This window comes from Adiantum capillus-veneris, chromosome 18 (genome assembly GCF_014529385.1).
Source record: "Adiantum capillus-veneris isolate H3 chromosome 18, ASM1452938v2, whole genome shotgun sequence".
In the NCBI taxonomy this organism is placed as follows: domain Eukaryota; kingdom Viridiplantae; phylum Streptophyta; class Polypodiopsida; order Polypodiales; family Pteridaceae; genus Adiantum; species Adiantum capillus-veneris.
In genome coordinates, this window is record NC_140948.1 from 50354165 (window position 1) to 50368924 (window position 14760).

Sequence of the window (14760 nt, forward strand, 5' to 3'; positions counted from 1 at the left end):
AACTGGTTGATCTTCTTTTCAAGAGTATCGCCAAACACTTCTTTTCTGCACTCGGCTTTGCTTTTTGCTTCAATGCCGACTTGAGAGGTGAATGGATGGCTTCTCATCACCGTGAGTGAACCTTGTCAAGCGGATGGTTCTTCAAATACTTTGCATACTCCGGGTCCTTGGAGTACTTGATTATCCTTTTGGTGGCACAAGTGTCAACTTGCAGTTGACACCGGTATTCCATCTTTTCAAGATCTCCCATCGAAAACGGCGGGCCATGGTCTTCTCTCGATTCCTTGTAAGGAGGTCGGCTCCTATTGAAATCTCCGATGGTTTCTTCTACTCCCTCACTAGGATTGAGGTTTGCTTCATTTCCCTAGTCGCATAGTCAATGGAAGACTTTCCTCTCTGTCGGATTCACTACGAGAATCCATGTGTTATGCGGGAAAAGGAATCAAGTCCTGTAACTCTGATACCATTGTAACGGGCTTGGACACTCCAAACGAATTATCTACAACAACACATGAGAAAATTGCAAACAATTGAATTGAAAGTAAAGAGAGAGAGAATCGACACCAAGCGACAGAGTTCCACTTCCAAAAGCACTGGCCCCAAAGACTAACGCCCCTTTCGATATTTCTTTCTTATTGATGTGTCACAAGGTACAATGTCTGAGGGTCGTCTCTCTGCAATGCTCCCAGGCTTTTCATACGCTACCACGTCAGTAGGTCTCCCCGTTTTTTGGCCCATCCATACGGTAGCACGTCAACATTTCGTTCGCTTTGCTTTTTTTTGCGAGAGTTAAGGCCCACCGGTCATATTCAATAAGCTAGAAGGGTTAGGGTTAGGTTAAACCCTAACCCTCGGTGCCACGTCACAAGCTTGTGACACAGAGGCACTCACATAAGGTGGTCTTTTCCGCAACAAGACCATCAAAAGGAACTCTCCGAGAGATTTCCAGCAGATCAAACAAAACCGCACCCAAAAAATCATCTTTATTTGCAAGTTCTTGATCCCCTACAATGATCTTGAGGACACGACAACTTTGCCAAATGCAAAAGGATCGAAGCTTCCTATCCTCATTCACTGCTTGTCCACAACGAAATGAATTTGGTGTCTAAGTGGTATGAGCTTGAATTGGAGTCGAATTCGAATTCAGATTCGATGAAAGAACGGCTGCTCGAACAAATTATGCATTGAAAAAGAGTAGTGAAGTTTGACCAAAGTTACAAGATTTGTTATGATAGCATGCAGGCCAAGAGAAAAATTTGTTTGCAAAAGATTTGGATGCTTACTAGCAATACATCTTGGTAAGCCTCTATGGAAGGCAAGCAAATGCATGCCTTTCCATAGAGAGTGACAATTTTTCAGGCATGATGACTTCGAGATTCATTGTGGTAGTAGCACCAACCCCAAGTCGTAACACACCAAAGATATTCATTGGCAAAGTATGGCTTGTGATAATGTCAGCTATCCTTCCTTTAGGTAATATTCGATGCGGATAAACTGCAAAATACAATACATAAATCTTAAAGAGCTTCTAAACATGTAGAGCCTGCATGGTTGAGATAACCACCACATTCAGTGTGCTTTTAAGAGGTGGTAATGTAAGGGCTACACCTGCATAGTGGGAGGTCCAAGAGTACCTTTCGAGGGTCAACAGGGGAGCCTTAAGAGAATCCCAGTTTCCATCTACCATGGATGGTATGGCGTCCTCATTTCGAACTTCCTACGACCTCTGCAACGCAATGTCATAGCCTTTGGCGAGGCAAAAAAAGGGCACACCCTTTTGTTGCCGAATGCCGTAGTAGATTGGCTACCTTAGCCACCAGAAAGATGTTTTTAGCTTACTGCTCTGCAGGGCAAAAAGAGGTGGTTGAATGCCTATCAGCAACCCTGCACAATTTTCCAATCAAACGTATTTATAATGCCCTGATCCACTCCTCAACCTCATCGAAGCACACATGAGTTTCAATTAGACTGACTCATGAGACCTCATACATTTAGTAAACTTTTTCTCAATGAAAATATCTCGCCCTTCAAAGCGAACCCAAACTATAGAATGGAAAATCCCATTACCATTCAAGTTGTGCTGCACAGATGCAGCAAAAGTGGAGCCTGGCCAGTAGGCAATGTACAGCGGCCCACTTACTGCAAAGTCCATTCAAGCTTTTATCCAGTTCAAACTCTCTCCAGACATAGCATTTGTATTGGGGAAATGCTTCATGAACTCCACCTTAATTATCTCAGTCTACGTTGCCAGCGGAGGTTGTCCTGTCAAATTTTTGGTCACTTACCCACGGCACTCATCCTGACATACGGCTCTTATAACGTGTTTCCTGGAACAGTTGCCATAAAACTGCATTGGTTTGTACACCAACTGTCACCAAGGTCTATAGAGTCTTGCTCACAGGTTCAAATCCAATCATACAAGAGCAAGCAGGACATAGCCAATATAGACAGGCGCCCCATCGACAATCTGAAGGCAGGCTTCAGGACTAGCAGTTGTTTTCTGTCTTGCCCATGTCAATGCTAAAGCCACATTTCCGTCTCCTCTGACAATAGTACAATAGTACAAGAGCAAGCAGGACATAGCCGACATAAAAAGGCACCCCATCGACAAAATCTGAAGGCGGGCTTAAGAGCCCAGGCCTAGCAGTTGTTTTCTATCTTGCCCATGTCAATGCTAAAGCCACATTTCTGTCGTAGATGCACCAATGAGAACAAAACTGGTCCCAGCACAAGTGACACACCATGCCTTAGCCACTCACAAAATTCTTTTCGCAAGAACATTCACCGTTACTGAAGTGATGAACATGGTAGGCATCATTGATTATAATGTCCCTTTTCTCAACTTTAGAGATAACCTTACTAACATGGTGGCAATCAGTGCACACCCTGAGGTTCTTGACGACTCGCACAGTTGCCCCTTCTGGCATGTTGCATAGACCAAAAGCTATGGCTAGCTTCTCACAATGTCCAAGCAACGCTTCTTCGTTGCTGTTTTCTGGCATTTCAGCATCATCATCGGCTCCACCCACATGGCCCTCATCCTTTACAACAGCAGCTAACCTCCTTAGAGTTGCATAAATCTTGCTACTTTGAGGGTGTGTTCTATCGCCAACCATAAACTCATGGACCTGTTTGTTAACCTCAATCCAGGCTCTTCCAGGGATTTTCCACATATCTGTTTGTTTTCGCTGTTCATCTATCATGTGCTTATTTTCCCACATGCCCGCTTCCGCAAAAATACTGGACATAAGCACATATGCCATGCCCATGCCCGGATCCTGCCTCAAAACTTCATTGAAACACCTGAATCCAAGGTCAACTTTTCTGTAAGCTTTGCAAGCCGAAAGAAAAGACGACCACACAACACTGTCAGGTGGAATTGGCATGATTTCTATTAGCTCTTCAGCCTCTAAAAGATAACCTCCTTCTCCCAGCAGGTTGACCATGCAGCCAAAATGTTCAATACAAGGATCCATACCATAAACACTATTGATCATCTTGAAAAACTTCGATGCCTCCTCTACATTACCACTACGACGACATGCTACGAGAATATCAGTGAAGAGTATCTCATCAGCCACAAATCCCTCCTCTGCCATACCTCTCAAACAATTCCTGGCCATGGCAAAGTTGCTGTTCTGAGAATATGCAACCACCATTGCATCCCACGATATCTTATTTCTCTGCCCCAATGCTTGAAATGTGGTTTGCGCCTCTTGTAGACAATTGCACTTAATGTACATGTGAAGAAGAGAGTTACCAACCACTATATCTGAACCAAGTCCGCTTGCAATAATCTGATCATGAACGCCCTTGCCATGATCAGAGGAACCCATAATGCTACATGCCTCCAGAACATACATGTAGATGACATTATCCGGTCTCATTCCATCAGAAACCATTTCCTCATACAAGCCAAATGCAGCAAGAGGAAGTCCATGCTGGACATACCCTCCTATCATGGCACCCCAACACACGATATTTTGAGAAGGTAGCTCCTCAAACACTGCGCGTGCAGTTTCTAAGTTTCCACACTTCGAATACATCCCAATTAGGCTGCTCCCAAGAAAATCGCATACCTCCAGTCCACTTTTGCGGATTTGCTCATGGATATCAATGCCAATTTTCAAAGCTCCTAAACTGCCACACGCCTGTAAAACAGAAGAGTAAATATAGACATTTGGCTTAATGTCATTATTCTGCATCTTTGCAAAAAACTCTAAAGCAGGAAGATTATGGTCATGCTGCACATACCCAGCCATTAAAGCACCCCACAAAACAATGTTCTGAGAAGACCAATGATCAAAAACACTTCGGGCTTCAACCAGACATCCGCATTTGGAGTACACGTTGATGAGATTGCACTGAATATACTCATCTGAATCTAGCCCATTTGTAACTATTTGATCATGAATGGCCCTGCCTTTCTCTAGGGATTTCAGGTTTCCACATGCTCTTAAGCTGCAACAAAATGTTGAGCTGTTTGGACTAAAACCCTCACTTCCCATGTTGTCATAGACTTCAAGAGCAGCAAGATCATGCTCATTACGTGCATATCCTGCAATGAGAGTGTTCCAACATATTACTGTCAGATTTGACAAGTCGGCAAATACATCATGTGCCTCCATCATGCGCCCGCATTTGGCATACATGTTAATTAAGGTGCTTGCCATGTGGGAGTCTATATTAAGCCCACTCTTTATGAATTGATTATGTAAGAGCAGGCCCTGCACCACATTGTCAGCATTGCCGCATGCACTGATAAGGGATGAATAGGTGTACTCGTTCGGCTCAACACCCTGTTCTTCCATTTCTCTCAACAGTTCCAAAGATTGTTCCAAACAACCTTCTTGAACAAAAGCACCTATCATGGACGACCATACGACGACATTCTTTTTAGGCAACACAACAAACACATTGTGTGCCTTACTTAGGCTTCCACACTTTGAATAGAAACCAATCAGTGCATTAGCCACAAACAAATCAGATTGAAGTCCAGAGTGAATGATGTCATTATGAACAGCCTCACCCTTTGTTAAGGCTCTCAAACTGGCACATGAGTTCACCACACATGTAAATATGTAGCTGTTGGGAGCAATGCTTGCGTGCACCATTCTAGTATAAATCTGAAGAACCTTCTCATTATCCCCATTCATAGAGTGAGCTGCCATGATTGTGTACCATGCTGAGACACTTGGCACTGTTAACTTGGAAAATAGTTGGTCAGCTTCCACCAAACTTGCACACAGGCCGAAAAGACGGATCAAGTTATCACAAAGCTTAGGAATAAAATCGAAGCCATTGCTGACAATAAGCAAATGGACAATTCTTCCACCTGCAATATCTTTATCCATTGTACATTTCTCCAAGAAGAAACCAAGGGTTTCAACAGGTAAATAATCTGTTACCCTTGCCAAAACGGAAGTGACATGACATTTCTCTCGTATGGCATTCAAGTTCAATTTTCCATCTGGTGTGTTGTGTATAGGAGTAGTATACTCAAAAACACTCCCAAATGACCCACTGTTTGCTGATATCTCTGGTTTGTTCTGCTTGAGATTTGTAGAATTATGAAGGCCCATATGCTCACACCACCCATTTCTTGATGCTGAATCATGAATTTCGTTAGAGAAGATCGCAAAATCAAAAGCTTCTGGACCTTTGTTGGGTGAAAACCACTTCTCCGGTACATACACACCAGGAAGTGGGACAGTCGGAGAGCAAACGTGGCCACCACTAGAAGCGCTTGGGTGGATAAAAGAACAACATGCAAAAATATTCAGCATACCACACTTCAAAAATTATCAATGCTCATTTTCCATGTTTTGCATTGTCTTAAAACATTATCTATCACCCTGTATATACATAGAACAAGAATTTCATAAGCTTCAACGTGCACAATGTCCTGCTATGCACATGAAGGGATGACAAGCAAAACCTTTACATGTGCCGATTCTCTAAACTTTCACGTTTCTGTCGAATTAGAATTCAAGTTATGTGGCATGCATGCCAATGCACATTGCAAGCGTAATTGTTGATGACAGAACTATTGATGAGGATGTGTGTGTGTGTGTGTGTGTGGGTGTGTGGGTGTGTGTGTGTGTGTGTGAGAGAGAGAGAGAGAGGTACCTGATGCCGGCACCTTGAAGGAGAAGATGGGGACTCCGTGATTCAACATGATGCGAAGGGAAGCCTGGGTAGAAGTCCGTTTCTGGATAGAAGGTGGGCACCTTCGTCATTTGCAAGGCGCCCATTGTCTGCCGTAACGTAGTAGGCACTCATACGATCTACCGCTGCTTCTACAGTTACTGCGAGCACTACCAGGTAGTGAGCTTCTCGCAGTACAATTTTTCTCCCAAAGCCTCTACAAACAGAAAGGTAGCAGCTAGGAGGCCCTCGCCTTCTACCTAATTCAGAAGCAACAGACCAAATTTTAGCAACCTTATAATTTTAAAGATCCTTTAGGGTAGAGGGGACATTATAGAGACACCTAACTTGGGAGGGATGTGGGGAACTTGAAATTTGAGCAAGTTTTGGGTTTAGGGTGATGATTTACACTGCTATGATTAGGTCAACAAGTGGAGGTGAGATGGTGATAGGGAAGTGAAGGTTATTGAGTTTTCAAAGAGGTTTTTTGAATTATGTGTAACAAATTTGGGGTGAGAGGCGAGACCAACCTACCTCTTGCACATGCACAAAGATGTCGGGGATATGTGTTCGAAACGTGAGTCGGGAAGGCGTCGGGCCTCCGGCTGTGAGAGGTGTGAAAGAGAGAGAACATCAGACACTGAAAGATCTGGCAATCACCGAAATCATCAATTAATTGAATAATGCTTCGAGTATAGCTTAATCCTTAGCCAAGGCGGGCTATTAACAGCACCGTCACTTGGATCATCTGATAACTAGGAGTTTAATCTCCCGTTTTACAGGTTTAATCAGGTCGTTAACGACATCGGGACTTAACAGGATGTTTAATACCCCTTGCACATGCACAAAGATGTCGGGGGATATGTGTTCAAAACGTGAGTTGGGAAGGCATCGGGCCTCTGGCTGTGAGAGGTGAGAAAGAGAGAGAACAACAGACACTGAAAGATCTAGCAATCATCGTAATCATCAATTAATTGAATAATGCTTCGAGTATAGCCTAATCCTTAGCCAAAGCGGGCTGTTAACAGCACTGTCACTTGGATCATCTGATAACTAGGAGTTTAAGCTCCCATTTTACAAGTTTAACCGAGCCATTAACAACGTCGGGACTTAACAGGATGTTTAATCAATCTCTAGATGATGACAGTGATGTTAATTCTCTCTTGTCACTTTATCTAATTCAATTGCCCTTGGATTTTGCAAGCTTTAATTCTGCTTCAACTGCCCTTGGATTCTGCAAGCTTTAATTCTACTCACTGCCTCAATCATCATGCTTCAATTACTGTCAAAAATTCTGCAGCTTCTTGCTTTGTGTGCTTTGCACTCCCTTAATTGCCGCTTACAAATTTCGACTTCTCCTCTATCCACTTGTTGTGATTGTCTGATTCCTCCCCTCTATACTTAAGAGAGAGAGAGAGAGAGAGAGAGAGAGAGAGAGAGAGAGAGAGAGAGAGAGAGAGAGATATTGAGAGCTTCAGACTCCGAGCTCGGGTAGAGAGAGAGAGAGAGTGTCTCCCCTTAGCTTGTCCCGCTTTATCTCCTTGTCTTGTCCCTTTTTTATTATCTTCCTCCTGCTCGAATACCCTTCCTCCGTGTTACCATATACATGTGGTAGTGATGTGTGTGAACACATTAGGACCGTCGGGGCATTTTTTCCCTCTGTAGGAGGTTTTTTTCCCCGTGCATTGTATATACGCCCATCACTCTAGGGCTATTTATCTTTCCATTGCATACTAAGTAATACACTCTCTATTGTGTGCCTTGAGCTTCCTTCATCTTCTCCAAGTTGTGTGCGTTTCTTTGCAACCCTAATTCCAACAATTGGTATCAGAGCAGGTTACGGCCTCCCGAGCTTAGTTGCCAGCTGCTCCAGCACACGCCTGCTCACTTTCTTCGATTACAGTGAGGTTTGGTAAGCGTTCCCGCAGGTCGACAAATATTAAGAGTGAGCTTGTAGAGCTCAGTCTCCTCAGATTTCTGATTCGGGCTCATTTCAGCCTCCGTTTTTACTACAGGCAGGTTTGCACAGGCAATTTCGTCATTTTTTGCAGAATTTCTATCAGTGTCAATTTCTGCATAACAGGTGCCTTACAGTCTTCTACGGTTTGTGCTATATAGCACATGTTGTTCCCGCTCCATTTCTCCTATTTTCAGGCAGTTTTCACATCAGGTGCAGCATTTACCATGACTGACAACAACACAGATGTGTTCAAGATGTTTGTTGTTGAGGACATGTTGGATGGGGACAACTACCCTATGTGGGCTCATATGATGCAACATGTTCTGTGTCAAAGGGCGTCTGGAACATTGTGTAGGGCATTGATGTACGTCCTGGTTCTGAGGATGTAGGTGATGTTGAGGATGTTGCAGGTCTTGCTGCAAGGATTGCTGCTATTAGAGTAGTTTTGCCAACAGTAGAACAAGCTCGTTGGGATGTAAAGGATACGCAGGCTCATCCATTGATTGCGTTGTCTGTGAAGCGCACCATTGTTCCTCACATTCGTTCAACAAAATCTGCAAAACAGGTTTGGGATATTCTAGCAGGTCTTTATGCAAGTCGCAATGAGGCTAAAATTTCTTTGCTGCGTAAAGAGCTGGAGTCGAAGATTATGCATGAGGAAGATGATATGGACACTTTCCTTGCTAGTGTCAACGATATCAATGAGCAGCTTATTTCTGCAGGTGAAGTCATTTCAGACAGTTCCCTTGTGCAGACTGTTCTTGATGCCTTACCAGATTCTTACCAGACTTTTGCTAGTACTTGGAGACTTATGACCCAAGGGAATCCAGAAGTTGTCAAGTTTGATGCATTATGCACATTGCTGTTGCAAGAGTCACTTTCCAGAAAAAATAGGACTAGGCAGCGTGCAATTGAACACGATTTTATTGCTTCTCAAAGAAAGGGTGGTAACAGCAATGCAACCACTTCTTATGGTATTGCTGCGAGTGGCAAAACTTATGTTTCCAATGCTTCTGCAAGTAGCACTTCGTCTGGCAATTCTGGTGATAAGGGCAAAAAGAAAATGCGTTGCCATTATTGTAAAGCTAATGATCACTTGATCAAGTCGTGTCCTACCTTGAAGGCCAAAGAGGCTAAGAAGAAAGAGGGTGGTTCCACTACAAATGCTGGTTCCACTACAAATGAAGCCATTGTTGAGTCTTCTGTGAAAGAAGACTGTGTTGCTGATGTTGATGCAGAATGGGCTTTTAGCACAGAGTGCACTTACAATCCTGTTGTCCATGATGCATGCTCGTCAGTTGCTGCAGATTCACATGTGTGGTATTTCGACAATGGTGCTACAAAGCACATTACCTCACATCGTGAATTGTTTACCTCTCTCAAGTCTGTCCCTCATGGGAATTCAGTCACTTGTGTCAACAATGCCTCTTATCCGGTTCAGGGAGTTGGAAAGATTGTGCTTACTGCTGCAAATGGAAGTTCCTTCACACTTGTTGATGCACTTTATGTACCTGGGATCAAGAAGAATCTCTTGTCTGTATCCGCACTTGCTAGGCTTGGACTTGTAGTTAGATTTGTGGATGACAGTTTTGGTGATGAAATTGTTGCATCTGGCCTTTTGTGCCGTGGGCTGTATAAGCTCACTTTGTATGACAAGTGTGGACAAATTTTTGCAAATGTTGTTGCAGATTCAAGGGCTATTTCAGATGCAAAACTTTGGCATGCACGTTTTGGTCATCTGAATTTTGCCAGTTTGCAGAAATCTGATATGGTTGCTTCTTTGCCACCTCTTGAAGCACCTGTCAAACATGTTTGTGAAGGCTATATTTTGGGTAAGATGCAATGTTCTAAATTTCCAAAGGATGGTTCAGTTTGGGCCACATGCAGGTTGCAACTTGTGCATAGTGATGTTTGTGGGCCCATGTAAACACCATCCTTGGGCAATTATCTTTACTTCGTGACTTTCATTGATGATTACTCCAGGCATGCATGGGTATTTTCGCTTAAAGCGAAGTCCGAAGTTTTTATGTGGTTCAAACAATTTCTGGCTATGGCTGAAAATGTCTCGAAATGTACTATGGGCACCCTCCGTTCCGATCAAGGGGGGGAGTATATGTCTCATGAATTGAATGCATTTCTGGCTAGTCGTGGGATAAAACACCAATGTACAATGCCTTATACACCTCAGCAAAATGGTGTTGCTGAGAGGAAAAATAGGTCACTGACAGAAATGGCACGATGTATGGTCAAAAGTCAAGCTTTGCCGCATTCTTTTTGACTTGAGGCCATCATGTGTGCCACTTATGTACTTAACAGGTGTCCTATGAAAGCTTTGCAGTCTATTACTCCAGATGAAGCATGGCATGATAGAAAGCCTTCTATTGAGCACATGCGTGTTTTTGGCTGTTTGGTATATGCTTTGGTGCCACAAACACAACGTAGAAAATTGGATGATAAGGCTGTCAAATGTATTTTTATTGGTTATAGTGTTGAAAGCAAAGGTTACAGGTTATATCATCCGCAAACAAAGCGTATTCTGGTTTCACGGGATGTAGTGTTTGTGGAAGATTCTGTTCAGCCCTTGCTGCCATGTACTAGAGACAATAATGTAAGCTCACAGGACATTTATGACACTTTGTTGCCTCTTTTTAGTGGTGGAAATACAAATGTAAGTTCCAATGAGGCAAATGTACAGCTTATGGGGGTTTCTGAAAATGTTATAGATCAGCCTATTACTTATGCAGATGTACATGATGTACTTGATGAGGAAAGGGCTGAAAATGAGAAGGCTAGAGGTATGCCAAAATGGCTGGTGCACACTTTGCGTGACAATAAATTGGATGCACCTTTGTCTAGTTGTACTCGTTCAGGCTCTCGCCATGCATCTTATGCATCAGATTGTTATGCTTTGGCTGTGTCTAGCTTACATGATGTTGAGGAGCCTCTGTCTTTTGATGAAGCACAGATTTCAGAAAATTGGATGGCTGCCATGCAATCAGAATATGATGCACTTATAGAAAATGACACGTGGACTTTATGTGATTTGCCTCTTGGCAAAAAGGCCATTGATACGAAGTGGGTTTACAAGTTGAAACGCAAGCCGGATGGTGAGATTGATCGCCATAAGGCTCGACTTGTTGCAAAGGGTTATGCACAGCAAAAAGGCATAGATTATGAAGATACTTTTGCTCCCACTTGTCGTATGACTACTGTGCATTTTTTATGTGCATTGGCAGCTCATTTTGGTTGGGATGTACATCAATCAGACATTGTTATTGCTTTCTTGAATGGTGACATATTTGAGGAAGTTTATGTAATGAAGCCTCGCGGTTTTTTCATAAAAGGACAAGAGGACAAAGTGTGCAGATGTAAGAAGGCTTTGTATGGGTTGAAGCAATCTCCTCGTGCTTGGTATGAGAAAGCTGACACTCATTTGGTTAAACGAGGCTTTCGTAACAGTTCAATAGAAAGCACATTGTATGTAAAGCGTGAGGGTGATGTACTTCTCATTGTGGTTCTTTGTCGATGATTTGCTGATCAATGGACCAAATGAGAGACATATTGCTGAATTTCAGGCTGATTTGAATGCTACTTTCAAAATGAAAGATTTAGGGATGTTGCATCATTACTTGGGTATACAGTTTAAGCAGTGTGATGGTGGTATTGCCTTGTGTCAGAAAAGTTACATAGAGACATTGCTATGTAAGTTTGGACTTGAGGATTGCAAACCTATTGCCACTCCCATGGAAACAGGTTTGAAGTTGAGTCTACATGATGCTGGCGATCCTGCTGATGTCACTCTTTACCAAACTGCTGTTGGCTGCCTCATTTATGTATACAACACGAGGCCAGATATTCAGTTTGCAGTCTCACAGGTCAATAGATTTATGCATAGCCCAGGGTCTAAGCATTGGCAGGATGTCAAGAGGATTTTCCACTACCTTAGTGGCACTTTACATCTTGGCTTGTTTTATCCCAAGGGGGGATCATTGCCGCCAGACTTACATGCTTTTTCGGACTCAAATTGGGCTGTTTGTTTTGACACGCAAGTGTCCACAAGTGGTTTTTGTTTCATTCTTGGTAGTTCATGTATATCATGGCTGAGCAAGAAGCAACCTACTGTGGCCACTTCGAGTTGTGAGGCTGAGTACAGGGCAGTCTTCACAACTACGGTTGAGTGTGTATGGCTCATATGCCTTATGGCTGATTTGGGTGTTGGACAAGACATTGCCAACACTATCTACACTGACAGTCAGAGCGCATTGGCAGTTGCGAGGAAACCAGTTTTTCATGCTCGCACAAAGCACATTGAGGTGCATTACCACTATGTCACGGAGAGGCTCTCAACAGGAGATATCAGCTTGGCTTATGTGCCAACACAGGACAACCTTGCAGATCTTTTCACAAAGGCATTGTCTCATGAGAAGCTTGAAGCTTTCCGCAAAGCTTTGGGCTTACTCCCCTTTGTGGACTGATCATGTCCTTAGGGCATGGCAATTCCCTTTACTCGTGTGCTAGCTCTTGTTCACCGCATCACTCCAGGGGGGATTTGTTACCATATACATGTGGTAGTGATGTGCGTGAACACATTAGGACCGCTGGGGCATTTTTTCCCTCTTTAGGAGGTTTTTTCCCCCGTGCATTGTATATACACCCATCACTCTAGGGCTATCTATCTTTCCATTGCATACTAAGTAATACACTCTCTATTGTGTGCCTTGAGCTTCCTTCATCTTCTCCAAGCTGTGTGCGTTTCTCTGCAACCCTAATTCCAACACTCCCTTCGTCTCTTTGCTTGTGTCCGAGAGCGAGAGAAATAGCGTGGGTTCTTTTCCTTGCTTAAGCACGAGACTCCCTTATTCATGCAGGAGAGAGAGAGAGAGAGAGAGAGAGAGAGAGAGAGAGAGAGAGAGAGAGAGAGAGAGAGAGAGAGCGAGCGAGAGAGAGGTTGTGTTTTGGTTTCCTCCCTTGCCCATCCAAAAACGAGAGAGAGAAAGTCTAGCTTCCTCTTGCTCCTTCGAGCTCATCCCTTCCTTGCTCTCCTCTCATGCCGCTCGGCACACTTTGTATCCATTGTCTCCTTCTCCTCAATGCCCGTTCACCCTCTTTTTATATATATCAATGCTCCCTTTTCCCTATTTTTCACAACGACGATGCCGTCATTGTGGGAATATGGGAGAGGACGTGGCAGTTGGATTTCTCAATAGCGCCGTATGTGGCGGGAGTAGCACCAAATATGGGCACCCCGCTGAGCTGATGAATTCTCGTTTTTGCGGCGCCCCTCATCCGATGCTTGTGTTGGCTGGCGCGAGCCTCACTTCCTCTCCCTGTGCTGCTCACGCCATGCCTTTTCCCTCATTTCCTCTCCTTTTCCCACTAACACAATAACCCCTTAAGGGTTTTGGGCGGCCTTAGTGCCACATTGGGCGGGCATGCCTTTGGGCGGCCTTATGAGCACACCCTTGACGCAGTTGGGTGGCCACCCCTTGGGTGACCATATTTTGATATATATCTCGGGCAAAGCATTGCCAAGCTCAACATCTTTCTCAAGCAGCCCCTATCAAGCTAGGCATATCCCACAATCAATGAGCTCCGTGAGATGACATTTCGGACAAAGCAGTGCCTAGCACGACATCTGGTATTTCATGAAAATATCATCGTGAATTCTACTGCCCATATCAGCGTCTCCTACCCTTGAGATGCAAGCACAGGTGATTGGATTTGGAGGAAGGCATTCCCTTTGCATTTGGTTAAATTCCCTAGAGCTCCTTGCCGCAACCACCTGTGGCCCACCAATTTGATGACTGAGCCATCATCTTCTTTTGGAAGCCACCATCCCGAAGTTTGTGGGCCCACTAACTAAGGTTGCCAAATCTTTCAAAAGTCATCTAGTACTTCATCATCGGTGGTTGTCACCAACCGGACTCCGATCGGCAAGCTATAAATTCCTATAGACTTCTCAAGCTGGATAGAATGGATACAAACTCTAATGAGGCTATAAAATTCCCAGATGGCACACCGTCCAAGGCGACTGACCTGGCACGGAACTGGCTCCCGAGAAAATTTAATCTGGTGATATCTTGGTAACCGTAATTTCGATCACTGATTACAAAAGACCGATGCGCTCCACAAAGTGAGCACTTCAGGATCATGCATTCACTTCATTTCTGTCCCCTCAACTACACTTGCCTAATCCGGTATCGATCTGCAATTGACTCAAACTTCAACGTGCCATAACTTCCTCACCATAGCTCCAATCGATGAACCGTAAAGACAGGCCGGTAGAGCACTTCAAGCACTGTAGTTCTAGATCATAAACTTCTATATGTGCTCACTTCAAGCATACTCTTTTTAAGCATCATTAAGGCATATGTTGACCCTTTAAAGCTGCATATGGCATACATTAATTATTAAAGTTGGCTTGTTAACAAGCCATGATAACTACTCAATAAATGTGTAGGCTTCGAAGAAGCTTAGCTTGCATTTCTTTGCTCTTTTTTCTATCATGAAAGCGGATCTGCATGACAACGTGCCACTCTTGGGTTTGTGGTGGAAATTGTCGAGAGAGTGGATCGCCAGTAAACCTATCTTGCGTGTACACATGGAGGCCCTCATCCTATCACGTATCCTCTCTCCTACCTACACCTAGTACG

At 43.8% G+C, this 14760-nt stretch overlaps 1 protein-coding gene across 3 annotated transcripts; it reads right to left on the bottom strand.

Moving 5' to 3' along the window:
- Positions 1-1165: 1165 nt before the first annotated feature.
- LOC147435635 (pentatricopeptide repeat-containing protein At3g12770-like) lies at positions 1166-6423 on the bottom strand. 3 transcript variants are annotated; one of them, XM_086488643.1, is made up of 8 exons: positions 6130-6423; positions 4697-5745; positions 4255-4286; positions 2786-4151; positions 2068-2139; positions 1840-1884; positions 1635-1713; positions 1166-1494 (listed from the first exon to the last, which is right to left on the bottom strand). In XM_086488643.1, exons 1-8 carry the CDS (start codon positions 6252-6254, stop codon positions 1470-1472), a joined length of 2793 nt encoding a protein of 930 aa, XP_086344769.1. In that variant the 5' UTR covers positions 6255-6423; the 3' UTR covers positions 1166-1469. The 3 variants fall into 3 exon arrangements, with proteins under 3 accessions (XP_086344769.1, XP_086344767.1, XP_086344768.1); XM_086488641.1 differs by having other exon boundaries at positions 1240-5745; positions 6130-6422; XM_086488642.1 differs by having other exon boundaries at positions 1240-5855; positions 6130-6267.
- Between the last annotated feature and the right edge of the window lie 8337 nt (positions 6424-14760).